The sequence below is a fragment of the Liolophura sinensis genome, chromosome 10 (genome assembly GCF_032854445.1).
Source record: "Liolophura sinensis isolate JHLJ2023 chromosome 10, CUHK_Ljap_v2, whole genome shotgun sequence".
In the NCBI taxonomy this organism is placed as follows: domain Eukaryota; kingdom Metazoa; phylum Mollusca; class Polyplacophora; order Chitonida; family Chitonidae; genus Liolophura; species Liolophura sinensis.
The window spans coordinates 12,867,537-12,889,846 of record NC_088304.1 but is presented as its reverse complement, the minus strand read 5'-3'; the positions used below and the strand labels follow the sequence as shown (position 1 = coordinate 12,889,846).

Here is a 22,310-nt window from a genome sequence, read left to right as displayed (position 1 = left end):
GGTCTCCGTCAACTTCATGCAACACAACATGAAAGGGTACAGTTGAACGAGTACAGCTTAAAGAGCATTGCTAAAAGAGTACCGTTGCTCGTTAAGCAAGACCCCGAGAGGTATCTTGAAATTCCGAACCCCAGAATGGTACTGGGCACACAACGCCTGCATTTGGCGTTGTACTAGAATGGCAAATACCTTAAGCCCTCTGCCACGATCAAATCTATTGCTGTATTTGTATTCAACAACGCCTTACTCGAGCATTTTACACACATACAAAGGCGGTAATTTTTTTTTTTTTTTTTTGAAATATAACTACAGATCCGGAAGTTAACCAGACTTTGTCTGGTGCCTGACAAACCATCTGATTATCATTAGTCCAATTCTTAAATGCCTTTAAAATAAAGAACAAATTTTCATTAATTTTAATTCTTATTTATTACATTAAAAATACTGTATTTAATGAAATTGAAAGTTACACATGATAACATGGGTTCTCTTAAATGGTACATTTAATGAATAAATCATATTACAGATGATAATAAAGGGGTTACAAGCCTCCCAGCTAATTTTTAATTAAATTTCTTCATTTTATACTGTTTTGTTATTTTCTCATTGTCATTCTGTTTGAAATATGGATGATAATTTTTTTATGATATTTAGATCCTTTCGGATTTTAAAATATAAAAATCAATCTATATAATAGTATCACAATTAGGCGCATCACATACTCAATATAACCTATGACCTTCATTCTTCCCGTCGAATCAGTTTGCAAGATGTGAGTATGTTTAGGAAAACATAACTGACGAAAACGTCAGAAAAGACAGGCTCTACACGTTCTTTTGATGGGAGCTAATTACAATGCAATTCGGAACAAGGAACGATAAAAGTCCTATAACAGAATACTCCAAAATTAAGTGAAATATAAAACCTTATGTCCCCGCCTAAAAAAAGCTTTTTTCCTTTTTTTGGAAGCTAAAACTATTTGACAGTTATATTGTTTTATGATTTTATGCCAATCATAGAGACCTGGTGTTACAATCTACGTGATAAAATTTTTTTTTCAGTCAATGTGTGCACTGGTAAAGTATGACAACCAAAAAGTTTCTAGAAAACTAAAACCTAAACTACCTGTAGCTATTCTACATCTCTGGCGGCTACTTCTTAAACTATCATTGTGCTATTTTCACTATGTCCGTCCACGCTGGTTACAAATCGTGAATGGTTTGTTCCGTTTTGTAAGTCTGCGAAAGAGACAGTCTGTCAGAAGTGGAGACATTCTTGAAAAGAACTGACTATTGTAGGGAAAATTCTTCAATCGTTGACAGGATACACGTGAACGGAAATTCGACGGAACATCCAACAGCATCATGGGATACCACACATCCGGCCAAACAGTGACATAGGAAGTTAACTTGCGGATAACAAAGCCATCGATTTTGTCATCGTTGTCCTTCAATCACAGAAGTATGACGTTTTACTAGGCTAGAATATAAACCATTCTCTTCAGACAATTTCCTCGCATCACAGAAACGTGTAAATCCCGTATACAAGAAGAGCAGTGGTCCAGGAAATTGTGAACGCACTTGCACCAGAAACTGAGCCCCATCTGTCCTGACTGTAGTCCGTCGTGTAGAGTGGCCTCCCGTTTAGTTTCTGTAGAGGTCGGAAGTTGTCGGACATATAATCCACTTTCCCTGAACCAGGTTCGTACTCTTGTAGCATTCTGAATTTTTCCATCTGAATGTAAAGCACGGGAATAAAACTGAGACGATTGCAACATCAACACTTACCAGATCTCTGGACACCAAAGCGCTAGCTGTGCAACTGTGGCAACATCTATTTGATTGGTGCGTGTTTTACACAGATCAAAAATATTTAGCCTGTAGGACAACGGTCAGGTTTTTGGTTGGAGGAAAACCGAGTGCACCGCCAACCATCGCCAGGTAAAGAACAACCATCTTAACTTAAAGCCGCAGCCAAGACCGCGAGAGCCAGATTTGAACATGCAACCCCAAAGACAATAGGGCAGCGAACAATGTTTAAACAATCTAAGTCTTAAGGCCCCTAAAAGCTATTAGTCCCTCAGCAAGAAAGGCTCAGCCAACGGAACAACAATCCACGCCAAATATCCACGGTTTAGAAGAGTATCGCAAAATGATTCAATCGCAAATAGGATGTCTCAAGTATGCCATGTGGCTATGTCAGTGTTGGCTTTAGAATGTTTGGAAAATGAGGCAGTACCAAAACTGCCTGCTTAACACGAATGATTATGGTTTAACGCCACTTCTGCACCCTTAATTTCATCAGAAAGAATGCTTTCAGTGATGTTATAATGTATTTGGTTATTGCAACGGGTTATTCTGTTGAATATAACCCCAAAATAAAATATTCTATTAATTTAACAGCGATTCTAGACTAACAGGATATTATGTTGAATATGACAATACTGTGTTATAACAACAGCATGCATACTTCCATCACTCAAGACATTTTCTGTTGAAATTAACAGATTAATTTTTTTTAGTGTAGTACCGCAACCGTATCCTGGCAAGAGCACATATAAAAAGAGACGCCTAATTTTATTAGTAAAATTGCCATCCGTCAATACTTCCTATGGGGTAGATAATCCTATACCTTGCTGTGGCGTTTTGCAATTTCAGGAATAACGCATGTACTGAATGTACTTCTTGATATAGAACGTGCAATCCCAAGACGTTCAACAAGACGTCAGTTTCTGGAATTTACCTGTCTCTCAGAAATCATGATTGGTTGGTTGAAGACTGTCCAGATAACGCTTTGGTAACAACCGGGCGTTGTTAAACTTCCTTGATACCGGTAAAAGTTCCAAACGTCCTCTACCATCAAAGAGGCAATCGGAAACGGCTTCAACTCAATCTTTCCTCCTGTAACCAAAATATATTCGATTGTGTTTTGATAGTCAAAGACGCCGACAATCTGTGAAAATCCATAACGGCTCATGAATGAATGATATAGCATTACTAAGATCAGGTGTTTACTATAGAACAAAATGCAGGCCTGACGGGTCGAAAAATCAGCTAAATTGTTACACTTGTGTCAACATGTTTTTTATTACTTTATCTCTCACACACACACGACTTCACTTTACTCAGGCTTCCCTAAATGAGTCTTGGCGAACAGACACTTCAAATGCTGTGCTGATGACAAACACACGTCTCACACGCACAAGCGTATTTACCCTTTGCCACATTCACTTGTCTTCAACAAATCCAAGCAACACTTTCTTTCACAACAAACCAAATGGTCTGAGGGTAGGCGTCCAATCACCGTCCCAACATGCTGCCCCAATGTACACGTGACGAAAGGTGACATAATTTAATCTATATAATCCGTCAAAAGACGGCATGAATTGAACACACTGTCCTTGCGAAACCGTCTACTAATACTGCAGGATAAAGTGTTTAAACCTTACCTTTATATATCACATAGTTAAAATGGTCCAGAAGCCGTTCCATTGCAGCGTTGTCATAATCGCTTATCTGAAAGAAAACAAAAAATGCACAAAACTGAGATGGAACAAATAGTAATGGTCCTTTTGATTGAATCTTTGAACGACTTTCTGACCAATACGGCCACTCAGCCTTGAGTTTATCAGAACTTCTATTTTTGAGGAAATATAGGAAATCATTTAAGAACTGATCTAGTTTTTAATCATGTTTGTGAGAGTAGGATTAGCTGTACGTAACAAAAACTGTAACGCTGCAGCACCAAACAAAGACAGTGGGCGTCAACAAGCGGCGTTACAGTTACGGCAAAGCTCACCTCAAAGAAGAAACCAAGGACGGCTAGCCCATTGGGCGCCTCCAAAGCCTCAGAGACGTTGTACTTGCTATGGGTATGAACCACGTGCATCTGCAAATGTAAGGTGTAGTATAGTTTGACAGTAACAAATTCAAAACGTCAAAACAGGATCAAAAGATTTTAGACAAACAGCTTTGTTACCTTTTCATGTTATTAACCATTGCATTAAACTTGCCAAGGTGAAAGTCACGAAATCTATCGTTCCGATTACTTGTACGAGTTCACGAGTGGTATTTTTCCAGTGGTGAACTCGAAATTAAGAGAGCTTCCGAGCTCACCATTAAGACTCCACCTGGTTAAGTACAAAATGTTTGCGCAATAATCCATATTACAACGTATATCTGTCAAAAACGTTTTGGGGAATTAAAACGTCGCTTTCTGCAATATGCAACGCATTATCTTGATAATCACTTTGTATTACAGTAAATGCCAGCGCAATTGTTGATTAACAGATTCATCGTGTTCACAAAATCAGACATGGCTAACTCATTTCGCAATGAAAATCAAAACTTTTAATCTGAAAGAATTTGAACTATATCATTTGTCCGTTACACAGATGAATGACCCCCTCCTCCTCCCATGAGAATGAGGAAAACAGAATGAAAAGATCCTGTTCCAATGTCTGGTATGCAGATTTGTGTAATTACGGATTTACATGTCTATGGGTAATTTTAAATGCGTCCCTAATTATAATTTTCGGTCAATAGCTTTAGACAGGTGGACAGGGCCATGATAACACACCTTAGAAGTGAAGAATTAAGGAGTATACATTCGAAAAAATAATCTGTTCATTTTAACAGAAAGTATGTTGTCTGAGTGATGCTAGAATGCATTCTGTTAATAAAGGAGAAGAAAATTTAAATATCATTCAAATATCATTGAAAAGACTGATTTTACTCGCAGGTGCATGTTATAACAAAAATTCTAATATGTACCACACGTTCTTTATTTCTAAATAAAGTCAGCGCCAAAATCCGCTGTGGGCGACTCCATTTTGCCAAAGAACTAGTCCTGAAGTCTTTCTGTATTTCGTAGAATTGCCGTCGGAAACCGCCGAAGTGCAGTTCATACATTTTTGGTAGAACTCTTCTTCCCAGAAGGTAGCGAACAATACAGTTCGTTTTCCGCTTGACGATCGGTAAACCGGAATGTTGGACGTAGGTCCCGAGTTTACACAACAAGCCGGTAGTTTTAACGACTGTCATTGGCTGAGAGGTAACACACCTCAGCATATATTACAGAGTGTTAAAGATGGAGGGCGCGATGGACTCAGCGATTTATGCCAACTTTGCCGTTTTCAGGCTTGTATGGCGAGGAAAAATAGCAAAATTATGCAGCAGGCACCAGATAGAAAAAAAATGTGCTCTTTTTAGCCTATAGTGTCATGTTTTGGGGTTTTCTTCTTTAAAACACGATATTATGTTATATTCAATATCCTGTTGACCTAATAGAGTCGTTAGGCTGAATTAATAGAATATGTGGGTTATATTTAACAGAATAATTTGATGTAAAAACAAAAAAAAAAAACAAAACATTACGGCATCACTCAGATAACTGTTAAATTTAAGATCATTTTTTGCTGAATAAATGGAAAATCTTACCTCCATTGGGAAGAATTTGCCATTTAAGGCGTGCTCAGACCCCTGATTGCTAGAGCTTCCCCAGTGGAAGTGAATCTGCAGAAGGTTGTAGATGCCTGGTAGATTACCTCCGGTTAGAAAACGTTGCTCACCGGTGAACGTAAGCTGGACTGAAATATATAACAATTATAAAAACTACACATAAAAACTACAAACACACTGACAAAAACTACAAATATAAGTACAAAAATTGTTCTCCAGGATTCAAATTTCGATTTTTTTTGTCTTGATATTTGATGTTTTACGCTGTACAAGAATATTTCACTTATACAACGGTGACCAGGATTATGGTCTGAGGAAACCAGGCAGAGCACGAGAGAAACCCACGACCATTCTGCTGGTCTGACCTATACAGCGCAAGCATGCCAAACTCTTGGCCACGGGCCCGTACACCGTTTTGAAAAACGTCCTGGAAACTAGTCTGAAGGAGTGACAGACTGCAGAATTCACAGACGCGTGGACAGTCAGGCGAAGTGTAAATCTATAGTTCCTTCTGGTTCCCTATTGAGGAAATAAAAGTTCCAAACGTTACCGGGTAATTTCCCTACCTGAATGTCCACTGTTAGACATGGTTATGCCCAGATTATCAGCGCTGTCATAGCCGTGGAATATGAAGGGATCTGAAGCAAGGAACTCGTCAAAGATCAGGTTGGAAGTGTCGATGTTGACAGGAGACTGAGCGCGGCCGCCACAGTTGCTCTGAATGTCTTTCCATGCGTTGGGACCTTTTAGAAAGCAAACAAAAAGGAGAATCAGATGCTGCGCGAGGTGGTTGCAAAACGCATTATGGCCCCTTCTTGTAGGTATGGAAAATATAGGGCAAGGTCTAGCAAAGCAAGAGTGGGATATATTTCGATAAATTGTCGTTAGTATCCTTCATCCGGCACCCACAAGCTTTAATATTCTAGGCATTCCTCTACATATATTCATCAAAATGAAGTTGATAATTGAAATCGTCTGTGTACTCACCTTGTTCACCCTCATATTTCCATTCTGAAAAAAAAAATGAAAATTACAGATTAATAGGCTTGCAGCGAATTTTATTCCAGAGAGATGAATTTGTTCACGTTTGCAAAAGTACATTTTGACCCGCGACACCTTGAAAGACATTTCCCGGGGTCCTAAACTAACAGTTAACTCCCTTTAAAAGTGTAGCGCTCTTTCGACTGGAGGTAAATCTAGTGGGTCAGTGCGTCAGATGATTTAGAAAATTAAACCTACCACGGTCACGTGTTCACACTTTTTCTACACTCAGTTTAATACCACACAAGATGCTCAATTTTCGTTTGAGCCTGAACTTCATATAATAGTCAAATCTAGTATTTATTTGATTGGTGTATTACGCCGTACTCAAGAATATTTCACTTATACGACGGCGGTCAGCATTATGGTAGGTGGAAACCGGGCAGCGCCCAAGGGAAACCCACGGCCATCCACAGGTTGCTGACGAGCCTTCCCACGTACAGCCGGAGAGGAAGCCAGCATGAGCTGGACTCACAGCGCTCCTGTAATCTGGAAAAACCTAGTTAGTCAGTTGAATGCAAATTGGAGGAAACAAAGGAAACGTGTTTTGTTTCAGGATTAAGCTGCAAAATATGAAATAAATTTTATTTCGGCATTTTAGATCAAGACAATTAGATGCCTTTTCAGCTCACATAGGTATATTATTGTTACTGGTTTAATTTGGTTACAAAATGACTTACTATGTTTTACCTGATCTAACCAATCCTTCAACTAAAACATTTTATCAACAAAAGCCTAGTATGTCAACAGCAGCGTGATAACTTCACTTTATTGCCTAACACATGAACAATTATCAGAGAAATAACACCAAGTGTAGTTTGAATACATAAAACAAGTGTTTTAACTAATCAACAAGATCATGATTTGCTGTGATTTCCAGCCAGAATTTAGCCGTGGTAAATAAATCTACCAGTCTGAGACATTTTCGAGGAATAGCAGCAACTGCAGCTTGATTACATATTTAGGAATCACCCAAAGTGTTCAACAAGGTCATCATTGTTGTCATTTACTGGAATTTCCTGCCAGAATTTCCTCTTAGCAGCGGGGAATGAATCGGCCAGTTTCAGAATATTCTGGCGTTTCACGCTAGGAATTCCTCTTGGTTCATTCTGTGTTGGTGGTGTAAAGTCCAGTCTGAACTTGGGTTTAAGAAAGTCAACTTCCTGGTACATGTAGTCTCCTTCAAAACCCTCCTTAAACCACATTGCGCGTGAACCTTTACGAAATTCTGCCACTGATATGGAGCTGAGATGAGGTAGCGTTACGTTCTTGGACTTTCTATTACCGTGACCGTCCTCAAATTCATAAAAGTCATGGTATTGCATTGTGATTGGCTTGATCTTAGTTCCCGATTTGTCACACAAATCTACGAAGTCCTGGAAATTACAAATCTCGGGACATTTCTTCATTTTCCTTCCAATGCAGCCATGGACGCTGTCTGCACGCATAAAAGTGTGTCCCCTTTCAAAATACTTCATTGTGATACTTTGTGGGCCCCAGGGTTGATTGACACACCAACACAACACCGTGTAAGGGACCCAGTTTTTGTTTTGTCCCGTGCAGTTGTCTGCCCAGAATATCACAAAATCTGTCTCACAAAGGCACAAACACTTTATATACGTGGAGGCAATGTCAACTCCTAATCTACCCCTGATAGCCTCATGCCACAAAATAACAAAGTCACCGTCTTCTTTTACTGATGCAAATGTCTCATTGAAGACAACTAATCTGCTAACAAAGAAATGTTCTTTGATGGTCATTTTGGGAAGGAGGATAACCTTTTGCATATCTACAGTAAATATACTGGTGTTTTCCTTATCAACAGCACCATCGTGGTCTTCTCGATAATGGGTACAGAAAACGTGAGAACATCCTGACTGAATTGTCTTTAAAAAAGTTGTCCAATTTGTTGTGATCACATGACCAGAATTAGGTAATGTGATTGGTTTAACTCATATGAGAAATAATTTGACTTGCTATGTTTTTCCCTTTCAATTGATCCAGGTAAAGAGTGTGAAAGCGATTCCTGTTGAGAGCTTTTGATCTTGTAGAACCTAGTAAGTGACATGTAGTCGTACATTGATCTGAAAAAACCTAGCAAGACGAATTACTAGGTTTTCCCAGATGACTATGTGGTATTTTTCCGCATGATATTGACTTACTAGGTTCTTCAAGATCAAAAATTCCCAACAGGAGGGACTTTCACACACTTTACCTGGATGAAATGAAAGAGAAAAACATAGCAAGTCCAGTTGTGGGCCTAACTCATTTTTCACCAAAATTTGACTTACTAGGTTTTTCCAGATGACAGGAGAGCGACCGCATAGTCAAATCAAAACCTTTTTTTGACCGACATATACACTTTAAAATATACTCCCACAATCATTTTAAGTTACTTTTCCTAACAACAGATATTAAAAGAATTCATATGTTAAAAGGCTCGGCTTTTTGACAAAATACATAGAGAAAAAAGTTTTTTTTATTCAATGTTAAAACGGAACATTTGGTCCAAAAACACACTGGGCTTAATTTAATTTACTTTGGCGAAAAACAATCCATGTTAAAGCTCCACCTTGAAATCGGTCAACCATATCCTGTGTAACCTTGACATGATACAATAAGCGTGTAATTTGAAAGAAATTCTTGGACGTTTAAAGTTAACGATACTCGTCTTATGGAGAACGTTTCTTTAACGTCACACCCCCTACAGTGTTACAAGGTTAGCCCGTGCATCGTGTGGCCTTAAAATGGATAAGAAGAAATACAAAACCTGATGATATACTCGACACGGTCAGGCAATGGCACCTGTAGAATTTTGTGCGTCAGAGCTTTTTCTACAGAGATTAAGCCTATACATGGTATAGTTTTGTATCGAGTGCCGAATTTCAGGTGATGGTTATCTTATTTTGTCAACGTTAAAGCAAGCTTAATAGACCATCGAGTCACCTATTTTCCGGACATAGAAATGCTGCTTTGATAACATGTATACACAACAAACGATGACCCACTAGACCCAAATATACAAGGTCACAGTCTTTGTTAATCACACGTCAGTCTTGTAGATAACATTACTGGTTAAAGGCGCAAATTGTTGCTAGGAATTTGAGCTCGTGACGTACTTTCGGCTGACTCATAGTACATTCTCAAGCAATTGTTACTAAGGCATCTTTTCAGAAATCCAGTAAACAATCATTCGACGGTGTACGAGATTCGAAAAATAAGGAGGGGTGGATATGTGGGTGGTCATGAAGTAAAAGGATTTCAGTATAATTGAAGACGCACAGCATAGAGAATAAAACGAGAGCAGTACAGTCTCTTGTCAATTTATCTCATTTAGGGTTTCGTTCGGTTCCTGTAAATGCTTAATTAGCAGCAAATAACACGCCCCCTAGCAATTCCCCTAGAGACACTTGCTGCCCACTCAAAATCTCAAAATCAATAATATGCAATTTTGAGAGAAAATACAGCAATAGAGTGTAGATCAAAAATACTGCAATTCACAGGGAAAAAACAAATCGAAAACACTGATACGGAAAGAAAATACGGCAATGGTTAATGTAAATATTGCAACATTAGATGCGGCATAGGATTGAATGAGTATGGATGGTCTTCGGGATATTTACCGATTCGACAATGTGTGGGATAAAGTAAACTGCGCGTCTTTTTCATTGCAAAGGTAAAAATCCATTGCCCTTAGGCAGTAATCGAGCAATAAACACGGTGCATGAGGGGGGTCATAAAATATTACCCTCGTCAAGTTTCACTATAGAGAAAGCGGTCCACTTGACGTCATCAGTATCTCTGTATAAATCCAATATGGCGAATATCCCAGTTTATGCTTGCTATATAAGAAAAGCGACGAGTGTGTGCTTGATAACAGTTAAGCAGTTGTCTGTAGTTATATATTTACTCTGCTTTCTTCAGGAGTTGCACTTTATAACCCTTTCTTTACAATTAGTATTGGGTTATGAACATAAATACCAAACTGAGCATTCTGAAAAAGGTTCTCCACTGAGGGGCAGACATCTGAATACTCGCAAATATTTTCAGCGAACAGAAACTTGTCCCACAATTCAGAGTTCATTATTAATTCAGCTGCAGACATATTCTGATTGATTACTCGTCTTCACAACACACTGACCTCAAACTTCAGTATACAGTACCCCGTGTTCGGGCATATCCCACCGTAATGATTGTATACACCTTTATGCCAAGAAATTCTCCTTACAATACCGAGTTACTTTTGAGTCCATTCATATGCGTTGCTTATACCTTTTCATTGCCCCCACATACTCGACCTAGACCGGTGTTAAAATCCAACAACTTCTAGCCGAACTACTTCACTGGAATGGCAAACTGTAAAACCTGTATACATTCGCCATAGTTCGCCATCACAATTTTAAACCTTAATTCTAGTTAAACTATGCAGTTGGCTTTTAATTTATAGCCAGCCACAAGAGAGAGCCTTTTATCAACAAGAAAATACACTATAGCCCAAAACTAAGGACTCACTACAGTGTATATTTATTTATTCATTTAGTAAACTCAAAAATATTTCACTTTTACGACGTTGGCCAGCATTAAGCATGGTGGAAACCAATGACCATCTGCAGAAAGACCTTTTATCAGGAACTCGCTATAGTAACTGACCAGTGATGAAAACAAATGTAGTGTTAGAAAAATCTTTATACCGAACTATAAAAAAACCCCAAAAAAACACCCCCCCCCCCCCAAAAAAAAAAAAAAAAAAAAAAAAAATTGACTTGGTACCGAGTGCTTAGTGTCAAATCGCTGAATTAGTAAACAAAATATGAATTTTCTGTTCCGAAGTGGTGAAACTCCGAAGTGGTGAAACTCCGAAGTGGTAGACAGAGAGAAACGCCCCACGATTTGCTTGGTTGGTCATGAAGAAAACCGCCGCACAAAACCAAATTCATAACAAGTAAGATGTTCGTCTTGCTTGTGCATATTCAATCACCCGTGGTTAATTTGAACATCAGAAATAGATAACATGGCCATGTCCTTGCCATCGTCTGTACACCGCAACAGCCTTTTAGTGTGACTAAAAATAGAGCTCCAGAGCCGCGCGGCAGCACTGCGGAGCAGAGCCGCATGACAACACGGCAAGCCGCGGTGCAGAGCAGGACAGCACCAGCGCCAACGCAACAGTGTATCGAAATGGACAGTCTTAGCGAAAATTAGGGCCAAGAGCCACAGGGCAGCGCACAAGAGCCACAGGGCAGCAGAATTTGCTATTGAGAGAAAGCATAGCAATACTCAGCTAAAGTCTGCGAGGTTCTTGTTGATTTACTTCTTTCACTGATTGGTATTTTACTGCATACAAGAATATTTCACTTATACGACGGCAACCACCATTATGGTGGGAGGAAACCGGGCAGAACCTAGGGGGAAACCACGACATGCGGCAAAAATACATGTACTTTTTTAATGCACTGTAATGCTTTTAATGTAACACTCTAAAGCCTATGCATGTGGAATATCTAATATTAGGTGAATTATAATTGCCATGCAAGCTCGGGACAGTCGCGTTCCTGTAAATTTTGAAAAAGAGCCCCAAAAAGCTAATTTTTCAACATTTCATTACTGAAATGAACGTGAGACAAACCACATTTATGTCAGAGGCAATACAAGTCATGACGGAACGCCCTGGTATATGCTCAGAAGGTTGTGAAGAACCCTGCTATACCCCCCCCCCCCCAAATATGATAACAGATTCATTTGAAACAATCATTCGGCTACTATTTATATGATAAATATGTAAATAATACAGCTCATCCTGTTTTACTGTATGCCGCCTATATAAATGTGTGATCTTGAAACGTAATTGTGGAGTATACGTGTAAAGGTATGATATTTGCTATGATCATAAACTAGCGATACTATATACCATGTTTTGTGCTTAGAACACAGAAGCTCATCTGAAGCTATAGATTATCCTTACCGTCAAGATCCTGTACTTTTTTTGCAGTTTGCCAAAATTGACAAAACAACGTTCGCCGTAATAAGATGCAGTGAAAGCAAACTTCAAAGTACTTACTGGACTGGCGTTCAAGACTGTAGCAAAAACTTACATCTATGCGTAAAGAAAACCGCTATGAGTCCGAATGAAACCACTGCCCTTCACCAGGCAGATGACTCACATCCTAAACTAGAAGAAGGAATTTCCGATCCAAAATCTTGTGACATAACTGTGTTACGACTCCACACGGAAACATGAGTTAAAGCTGGAATCAGTCGATCTTAACGACTGCTTAAATCCGTAAATGATTTGTCCTGTATTTGGTCACAAGCCAACTTTAAAATGTCACTCTAGGAAGTCACAGAAAAGCGAATGTCCTGCATTTGTTTGATACGTTTATTTAGGCTACTCAGAAATATTCCACTTATACGACAGGGTCCAGCATTATGGCGGGAGAAAACCGGAATGAGCCCGGACTGTTTGATATAAGAAGGCTATTAAGCCAAATTGACAGCTTTTCTTCGCAATTCCAAAAGTAGAAAAAAACGCGGTACCCAAAACTACCAAATTATACGGTGAAAATAGACCATTCATTATTACAGTAAATCTCTGTTCATGTTTATCTTGCTTTGGCTTACTTTGGGTTATTTTTAGGATTGATACCGCTGAACCTCGTTTCGTACTGAAATCTAGAATCCGCGCAGCATTTGAGAGTTCGGCGATATGGGTTACACAAAATGCACAAAGACAAAAGGTGTTCAGGTCTACTCTAAAAAAAAAAAAAAAAAAAAAAAAAAAAGTCCATGCTGCACTTATCTCACTTTTCGCAGATCACCTGAATTTTCGACCATTCAACGGCAATCTAAGGGGTTGAGCTATATTTCTATAAGCTGCGTATCAATGAAGTCCTGCCTTATTCTTGGGAGGTAAACACACCAGTAGGTGTGTGGAGCGACGCTTTCTATGTTTGAAAGAGTCGCTATTTGATGTGTATATTCGCACACGACCTTCACCTGACAACGGGGTAGAATTGTACACACTTTTCGTGAGAAAACCTTCAATAAGCCCCTAAGCGTTTAACCTTGTCTTGGAAATATACGAAAACAGATCTTTGAACTGCCATTTTATCTAGGACAAGAGCAAATTGAAAGTAATTTATTATGTTATATTCACTGTGGGTTAAAGTGGAGCATATTGTTTTCTATACCCGTCAGAAAACTACAAAACCAATCTGTACATCTAGGGTATGAATTTCATCTTGCGTGAACACTCAGGATTGAGTGTCGTAAACAACTCATTTAAGTTCCGCTTCATCGCAAACAGGAAGGTACGTGTATTCACTTACAAACAACCATAAATACGTTTTATGGGTTTGAAATGTCTACAGTCAAATGCGCAGAGAACGTTCCGGAGGGCAGAATGACATTGCGATTGGTGGTCGGGTTGTTGGGAAGAGGGAGGGGGTATTGTGGAGGGAGGAGTTGAGTGAGTGCTTGGGGTTTAACGTCGTACTCAACAATTTTTCAGTCATATGACGACGAGGGAGGAGTTGACATTGACCTACTGGGTAAGAGAAAGTAACGGTGCTTGACCAAACCCACTGACCACTGCATTAGCCGATATCTGGATCGGCGCCCTCTCCACCACTAACCAAGCCAAACCCCCCCCCTCCCCTGCCTGTGCTGAACCACCTCCACCGGCTTGCAAGGAAACGGACCATGAAAATAAAATTAGATGATATCTTATTTGTTTCATGCCCTAGCCAAGCCGGTCACCCGTTCTCGCTTATTAACGGACCAATTCAGACTTACCTGACAAAACAAGCTATACATATTCAATCAAAAATAAGTGTCCAAAAACTCTTATTTACACATTAAAGCATGCAAATTCAATGGACCCTTTCACAACTTTTCACTGTGCTTAGTTTTTGGTACTGTAGGTTGAAATTCCGACATTTGTTTTAAGAAAACATTGATACTATGGGCTAAATATTATTTTCTAAAGCCCAAAACTAAGCTTCGCGATCGTGACTTTGTGGAATCGGCCCCATTTTCCCAAAGATAAAATTGCCCTCAACAATCGATGACTCCTAAATATAGGACATGGCAAGTTACCGTGTAAGATTTTACCAACAGGATGTCATAAGAACGCACCATAAAATCATACTGGGGGACGGGGAGGAGTTGAAAAAAAATTAGGTACGAAGTGACTTTAAAACCACGTCAACAATCCGGACAACGCCCATGCAGGGCAGCAAAAGGTGTTGGCCTTGACCACGCTGCGTGTAACTCATTGACCTGCCAATCAAAGCTATATGCACTGGGCCCGTGGTTTGAAGAAGTTTTTTTTTTGTATTATTTTTTTTGTTAACTTAAGCAAAAAAGTTTATGTAGTAGCCTACCGATTTAGGTAATTTATGGATCTTAAAAACTTTCGGGGACACCGATCAAAGACGGGTACTATAACCAAAGAAGTTTTCGAGTTTATGGTGCCGATTAGGTCGCGTGATGATTTGGCATCGATTCCTTCACAATGACGATGAACAGCTGAGAATTGAGCGAAGAACTCCCTATGCATAGAGACTATACACCGACAATGTGGAAACGTTAAAAAAGGGAAAAGGAAAGTTCAGACACTTGTGAGATTTTCTACGAAATAATTCGGGCGACGTTCTACGAAGTAATGCGGGTTGTTTTGAATAAATCCTCCAGTTACTTTTAGCAAGATGCTATAAATTTTGAATTAAAATTAAGATAATGAATGAGAAAAAAAGCGATATTCGCCTTTTGGACTGAATATTGAAAGGGCTTACCTGCGCCTAATGCACCAACAAAGGCTAAAGCTAGAACAGTTAGTGTCCACTCCATAGCTCTTGCAGGCAGGCAGTATAACGGCTGCGTGGGGTCAGGTAGGAATCGTAATCACTGGCTAACTCTCCCTTTAAATACCTTGCAATGGCCCAGGGAATCTCCCTCACCTCCTCACGTGACTTCAAGGCGGCATTCAGCCAGGGACCAGGTATACAGACAACCGGAGAGCTACGTCGTGGTAAACAATTCGACACTAGAATGGAGGCAGTCTACTGAAACGGCGTTATGTCTTCTTCGGACAAAGCTCAAAAATTTCACCGTTACTTAAGCGGGTTAAATGTTCTATGTCGGTGACCAAACGGCAGAACTTGTGTAATGTAGAAAGGGTTACAAAACCACGGGAGGGTGGGTGGGGGGGAACCCCAGCAGAATTCCGAGCAGTGTAAATATACAAAACTCTGCATGCGCATCTGTTTAAATTGCATATATGTGCTTTCAGAAGGTTGCAAGCTAGACAGCTGCACATGTAGTGAAACATGTATTCGACTGTTAGCATGCAGACATGCAGCTTGTGTATAAAGGGTGATGTTTAGATAACCCTAGGATAGGCTTCTATATGCGATGTCATGGTGGATGAGGGGAGGAGTGGGGAGAAGAGGGGTGGAGGGGGGAGAAAAGGGGAGAGAGATCTCTGGCCTGAATGGTCATCACAACTGGAGTAGAAAGAAAAAAAATATATCAATGTGCCGCGAAATATACATATAACAACGGTGTAAGAAATTGTGTAAGAAAATCAACTCAACCTTTACCTATTTCAAAACAGAGAAAAAAAATTTTAAACTTTCGTGAAGTTGTGATAAATCGTAACATGGGCAGAAACCAGTCAACATCCGGGTGTTACACATGCAGTCCGTGCAGAAATAGCTCGCCAATATCTGATCGGCGCGATCTGACTTGTTTGCCATCCATCAACAGATCTGCTGCGATGCATTTTCAGCCTTATACCACGAAGTTAACGGCGAGTCAATGCACAGAAGTCTGCCACATTCGTATTGTGCTATGGACAGACACTTTTCTCGGTGGTGAACCATGTCATTTTGTACTATTCTAGCACTGGTTCAATGTCAAAATTCAAAGGCCAAGCCGGAATAAGTAACCTTAGACTGAATATTTAGTAATTGTATAAAACGGATTGTATACTTTTGAGTGCGCATACCAGTCCAAGTGCTAAATGGGGACAAACAACGAAAGAGTCCATGTACGAAAGTATTGTAAACCTTGACAAACGGAAGAGTCCATGAGTGAAAACATTGTAAACCTTGACAACGGATGAGTCCATGTGTGAAAGTATTGTAAACCTAAACCAATTCAGCAAATTCTGCGCATTTTATGAGGGATTTTGTTACATCTGAAACATGGAGTTTGAATCAATTTATTTAAGGAAAGATCAGTTTACACAGGAATTAAAACATGCATATTAGGATGTCTAAAAGCCTGTAATGATATAGCATAGGTTTTATAGGCCGTATACTTTTGCCACACGTGTGCCAGGTTCTATTTAATATATATACTAAAGGCTTTAAAAATGCTACTTGTTGCTGCCTTACGACGCTCAGCACAGAGGTTAGAGCAACGGAAACAGAACTGGTTTGCCCAGTGTCAGTATAATATGACTGGTGTCATGTCTGGTGTCTTCGGCATGATACTTCAGTGGGGACAGCACTTTGGCGGCAAGGACTAGCTCTGCCACAAGAAAGATCTACACACAAATAACTACGTCACATGACTGAAAAATTGTTAAATACGACGTTAAACCTCAAACATTCATTCAAAACTGCAATCTGGCTTTATGGGGGTAACAAACAAGACAAACAATATAACCTTATTCTTTCGGAAGGGTGGAAACCGATCAAAACGGCGAAATATTTGCTTTCTGACGTGCTTGATAACTCTATAAATAAGCTATTATTTCGGAATTCTTACGTGGCTATGGAATGTACCATGATAAATCTGACTGGTTAGAATAGTTAAAATTTATAACATGGCGGCGTTTTTGATTTTATTTTTCTTCCAATATGCGCGATTTTTGAATATGCAACACTACAAAAAAAGGAATCTTTAGCGTATACGACGGCGCTCAGCCTTACTAGTGTACGACACCGGAGTGTCCAAAGTACTGACTATAGATGGAACATCTACATTGCTAAAATGTGAATAAGGTATTATGGCTTAACTTTTCCAACCATATCGTTGCGATGCCAAAATGCAATACGTCCGTTTGCCTTCGTTCAAAATATGGGTCGATTTGTCAAAACTTCAAAATATTTCATGACGGCAACAAACCAGTCAGCCAAGCCTTTCTCAGAACTGAAGGAGAAATATTGTAAAACATTACGATTACCCACCGAAACGCAATTACTTCACTAAATCTTGCCATAATAGAAACGAAGTTTTGGACAATTCGATGCCGTTAATTATACCCTGTATTAAACAATTAAGGTGCAAAATAAACTTTGTCTTACATTCGACATCCCTTGAGAACGCAAAACTCGCACAAAGCTTGATAATGGTATTTCCATTTCATCAACTTACATTCGGTTAGAAGTGTCCTTGAAATAGTACAATAACAAGTCCTAGAAAACGAGAAGTCTGGAAAAAAGGAGGCACTACACACCAGCAGACTACGTGAATTGATAGGTATAAATAGGTGTTGAGGGTATGCATGTGTGATATCAGAAAATGTGCAGACCTGTTTACGTCTGGTCAGTTTTACACAGCACAAAAAACAACCAATCAAAATAACCCTTTGAATGCACAGAACATGAATATATGTTAATTCAATCCCGTTTTGTTCAATCTTACCAACATAACTCAATGGATCTGATGAAAACATGCAGAACTTTTTCACCTAACCGCCAATAGTATGGAACAAGATAATGCTGAAGATTTGATCGAACATGAAATTGCAGATGTCAGTTCTGAACCCAACAACATATATGAAGTCAGATTTGCTTTCATCCGTACTTACCTCCTGAATTTGAACGACTATAATGCCATTGAAAAATTGAAATGGGGAACACCAACATTTTGCGCGCGCTTTACAGCACTGCTACCACTAGACAAGGTTGACCTGTGGAACCTGCGGTTTGGCATCACCACAGCCGTTCTTACACGGAACATTAATCGGCCACACAAGTGTAGTTGATCACGTATTGTAAGTTGATCAAGTTATTGGCGGTGTTCAGAATTACTAGTACACCGCGTCGTCCGTTTTGTCTGGTTCGTAATGAGTATGTACACTAGGTATTAGTCTAAATCCCAGGAGCCTATCATCAATGTGGTCGCTGTGAGTTTCATTTTCAGCTTTTGCAGTCTTCCTCTCCGATGGCACGTGGGTGGGGAGGTCTTCCAGCAACCTGTTGATGATCATGGGTTTCCCAAGACCTCTCACCATAATGCTGGCCGCCGGCATGCAATTGAAATATTCTTAGGTACGACGTAAAATAGCCCCTTCGCTTGTCAGACTTCACGCAGATGTGTGAACTTGCTCATTGTATTTGGATTTGAACTTTGCACACGACTTAACCTGGGCAAGTTACAGGTTAACTCCGAGTTTTAATCAGTTTTCGTCAAGACATGGCCCGTTAATTTTTGACCGGTTTTGAATTTTGACCTTCAAAATCATTAAATTGAAACTTTGTATGTGGCTTCACCATGACAAGTGGCCATCAAATTTCGTCCACTTTCGACAAAAGTATGGCTACATTTGTTCTGCATGTTTGACTCTGATATAGCGATATGTACCATTCTGGCAGGAGAAGCCGATAGGTGGCAGGTATTGCGAATGCAGTACATCCAGAATGCCAATAATATTTTTATGAATATTTTATTTTTGTTTAGTAACGCAGCACAATTTACCGATGATAACGACCATAAGACAAATCCTATATTACCCGAACTTTATCGTGTATGAAACTGCAATACATGGTCCGCTAGTTTGAAGTTTCCGAGCCATTTCGTGTTTTCTTTCTACTATGTTACGTATTCGTCGCTAAACAAAAAGGCACGTGCAGACAGTAATGCAATAGTGATCGCTCGACTGTGACGAAGTGATTCATCCGTGTATATGTCAATAACCCAAACACCTACATATATAATCCGTAATATGTTCCTCTTACGCGAGACAAAAGGCTGGCGATAATTAATTCCATTGCGGTTAAGTTCTAAAGAAGTTTATCATAAAAATGGAATCCTATTGAATGTGTACACACATGAAGCGCCAGTAATTTAAGGAAGTGTTAGTGCGCAGTACATCAACTAACAGTGAAATTCCTCATTTATGGGGACACTGACAACCCACGGATGACCGTCTAGAGCATTTATTTCTGTACGACACTGGGCGTTTTTTGTAGCCCGACAAACCTAACGCCAAAAACGTTTTAGGAGTGCTGCCTGCATAAAAGACCAAAGCAAGGACACAAGATTGGACGTCACGTTGATGTCACAATATTGCCTTGATCCGGTCACCTATAATTAGCGGACAGAGCGGGAGCTATAGTACCACAAGTACCAAAAGTACAAATATACAAGAATTTTGCCGGATTCCAATAATGAATGGATCAGAGTATTTCATTTTCGAAGCTACTTCGAAAAAATATGAATATATAAGCATTTAAGCGAACTGAACGAATTCTTTCAGCACTAGTTCCATGCTATATAGGAATACTCGGCCGGTGGGTGGGAATTTCATATGGGGCAGCTGTACTTTTTAACGTGAAGAAATGCTGCTCATATACATGCAGTTAATTTCTAAGTAATTATTATATATATATATATATATATATATATATATATATATATATATATATATATATATTAGGTTTTCAGGCATTAATATACAAATGTTCATCGAGTATGCGTGCATTTTTATTTTTTAAAACCCAATCTGTCATACAGCCAGTTTACATATACTTGAACCTTCTTGTCTTATGGGCTGTATGTTCAAATCTTGTTTCCGGTAGTTTGGCGCCCATTTGTATTTTGATATATCCCCACTTCAATATGAATGCATACTTAGGGTTTAAAGTAGTCACTAGGGTATGAAGCATTGTGGTGAATATAGTCAAGTGTAAAATTGTTCCTCAAAACCTCGTAATATCTCGCGTTAATTGGAGTCCCGCGATTAGTCCAATTGCTGAATAGACAATATATATATATATATTATATAGGTTTTCAGGCGTTAATATACAAATGTTCATCGAGTATGCGTGCATTTTTATTTTTTAAAACCCAATCTGTCATACAGCCAGTTTACATATACTTGAACCTTCTTGTCTTATGGGCTGTATGAGTACTTATGGACTAAAGAAAAAAGAAATATATGTATATATATGTGTGTGTAAGCAAAAAAGATAATTTCTTTTTTCTTCAGTCCATAAGTACTCATGTGCAAGCAAACATGCCTACTGTCGAGGGACATGCAAACATATTCCGACTGTCGAGAGACAAGCAAACATATTCCGACTGTCGAGAGATAAGCAAACATATTCCGACTGTCGAGAGACAAGCAAACATATTCAAAGACAAAAAAACCGGCACTCGTACACAAACATGTTGCCTCTCAACATTTGTTGTGTGTTAATCAAATGGCAGAAGTATGACGAATTGCATGGACAAGCTATCATTTTATTTAAGTCTAGCTGGATGATTTGGAAAAATAAAGCCAAATAAGACCATTCATATCTGCATAGTCCCCAACTTCTCATTGCAGTTCAAGAAAATCAATTTGAAACTGAAAAAGGATATTTTGACGAACTTTCAATTATACAAAGGCGTTTACATGAACAGTTAGAATAAAACCCTGACAGGTAAACTGACCAGAGGCCGTATTTCACCGGTTACATGTGACCATTTGCCATCTACCACATTGCCGTCGCTGCTCTGTTGTTACTCTATGCTGTACGTCTTTAATTATATTAAAACAGCGATGATAGGATTCGCTGAATGAAAGACCAAAATATAGGCATGTGACCTTTTACCAACTACCACAATGTCGTCACTGCTATAAGATGTGGTCTTTTATAATGATGTTGTAAATTGTTTAAATGTAAGGGGTATTCGCTAATTTTTGTAACGTTTGAGTTTGCAAATGTTGAAATATTTCATTTACACTGTAAGATCTACCAGTATATTTAGTTAATGAGAATAAAGCTTTGACAAAACGCCAGTTCTTAATTTTAAAAGGCCTTTTCAAGACTTCCCAGCTTTGAAATATGGCGGGAAGGGGGCAGAAAACAAAACAGATTTGAGAGCATCTAACATGAGTAGAATGCATTCGGAAAAAGGCTACCCATAACTGTTACACTATGGGCACTATGTAGCACTTACTAATAATACTACATTATGTGTAGCATGTAATACCCATGGTGTAATAATTATTACATTATGTGATTTTTACAGTTTGGTTCACTGGACAAGCCGAATCCTATCGTCGCATACAGACACCGTACCATTCAGTGTCGTGGTTCTATTTCACAAAACCATTTTCGGAGTGCAAATTAAAACCTCGTGATAATACTTAGTTTTTGATGTAGGGCTTTGGAATTTTGACACATTTGTCTTAAGATAACATTCCTATGGTGGACAAAATCTTAATACCTACGGCCCAAAAATAACCTCTTAAATTGTATGTTAAATTCGGCTCCAGTCAGAAATGGCTTTTTTTGGAGTGAGCGAGAAGCGAGAGCGTGCCAAGATTAGCCATTAACGGTTTTACAAATAGGATTACAGTTTTCTCATTGATACAATGGAAATTTACAAGGACAAAATCATTGTCAACATTGTCGAGAAATTTCATGTAAGCATTTACCAATTTCAACTCACTATTCATATAGGCCCATATGCCAATTAAGATATAAGAGTAAAATTTGTAACGTTTGTATACGAACTTACCTGCGCACAAAACTGTCGCCGCTAGGACTAGGCAAGTTAAACATCGAAGGCAGGAAGACATTTTGGTGG

The 22,310-nt window shown here is 39.1% G+C and overlaps 1 protein-coding gene across 1 annotated transcript; it reads right to left on the bottom strand.

Annotated features, from left to right (window-relative positions):
- Nucleotides 1-404: 404 nt before the first annotated feature.
- LOC135476236 (carbonic anhydrase 7-like) lies at nucleotides 405-15,421 on the bottom strand. Its single transcript, XM_064756183.1, has 8 exons — nucleotides 15,293-15,421; nucleotides 6,447-6,470; nucleotides 6,026-6,202; nucleotides 5,439-5,587; nucleotides 3,799-3,888; nucleotides 3,449-3,515; nucleotides 2,743-2,900; nucleotides 405-1,734 (listed from the first exon to the last, which is right to left on the bottom strand). Exons 1-8 carry the CDS (start codon nucleotides 15,345-15,347, stop codon nucleotides 1,519-1,521), a joined length of 936 nt encoding a protein of 311 aa, XP_064612253.1. The 5' UTR covers nucleotides 15,348-15,421; the 3' UTR covers nucleotides 405-1,518.
- Nucleotides 15,422-22,310: the final 6,889 nt, after the last annotated feature.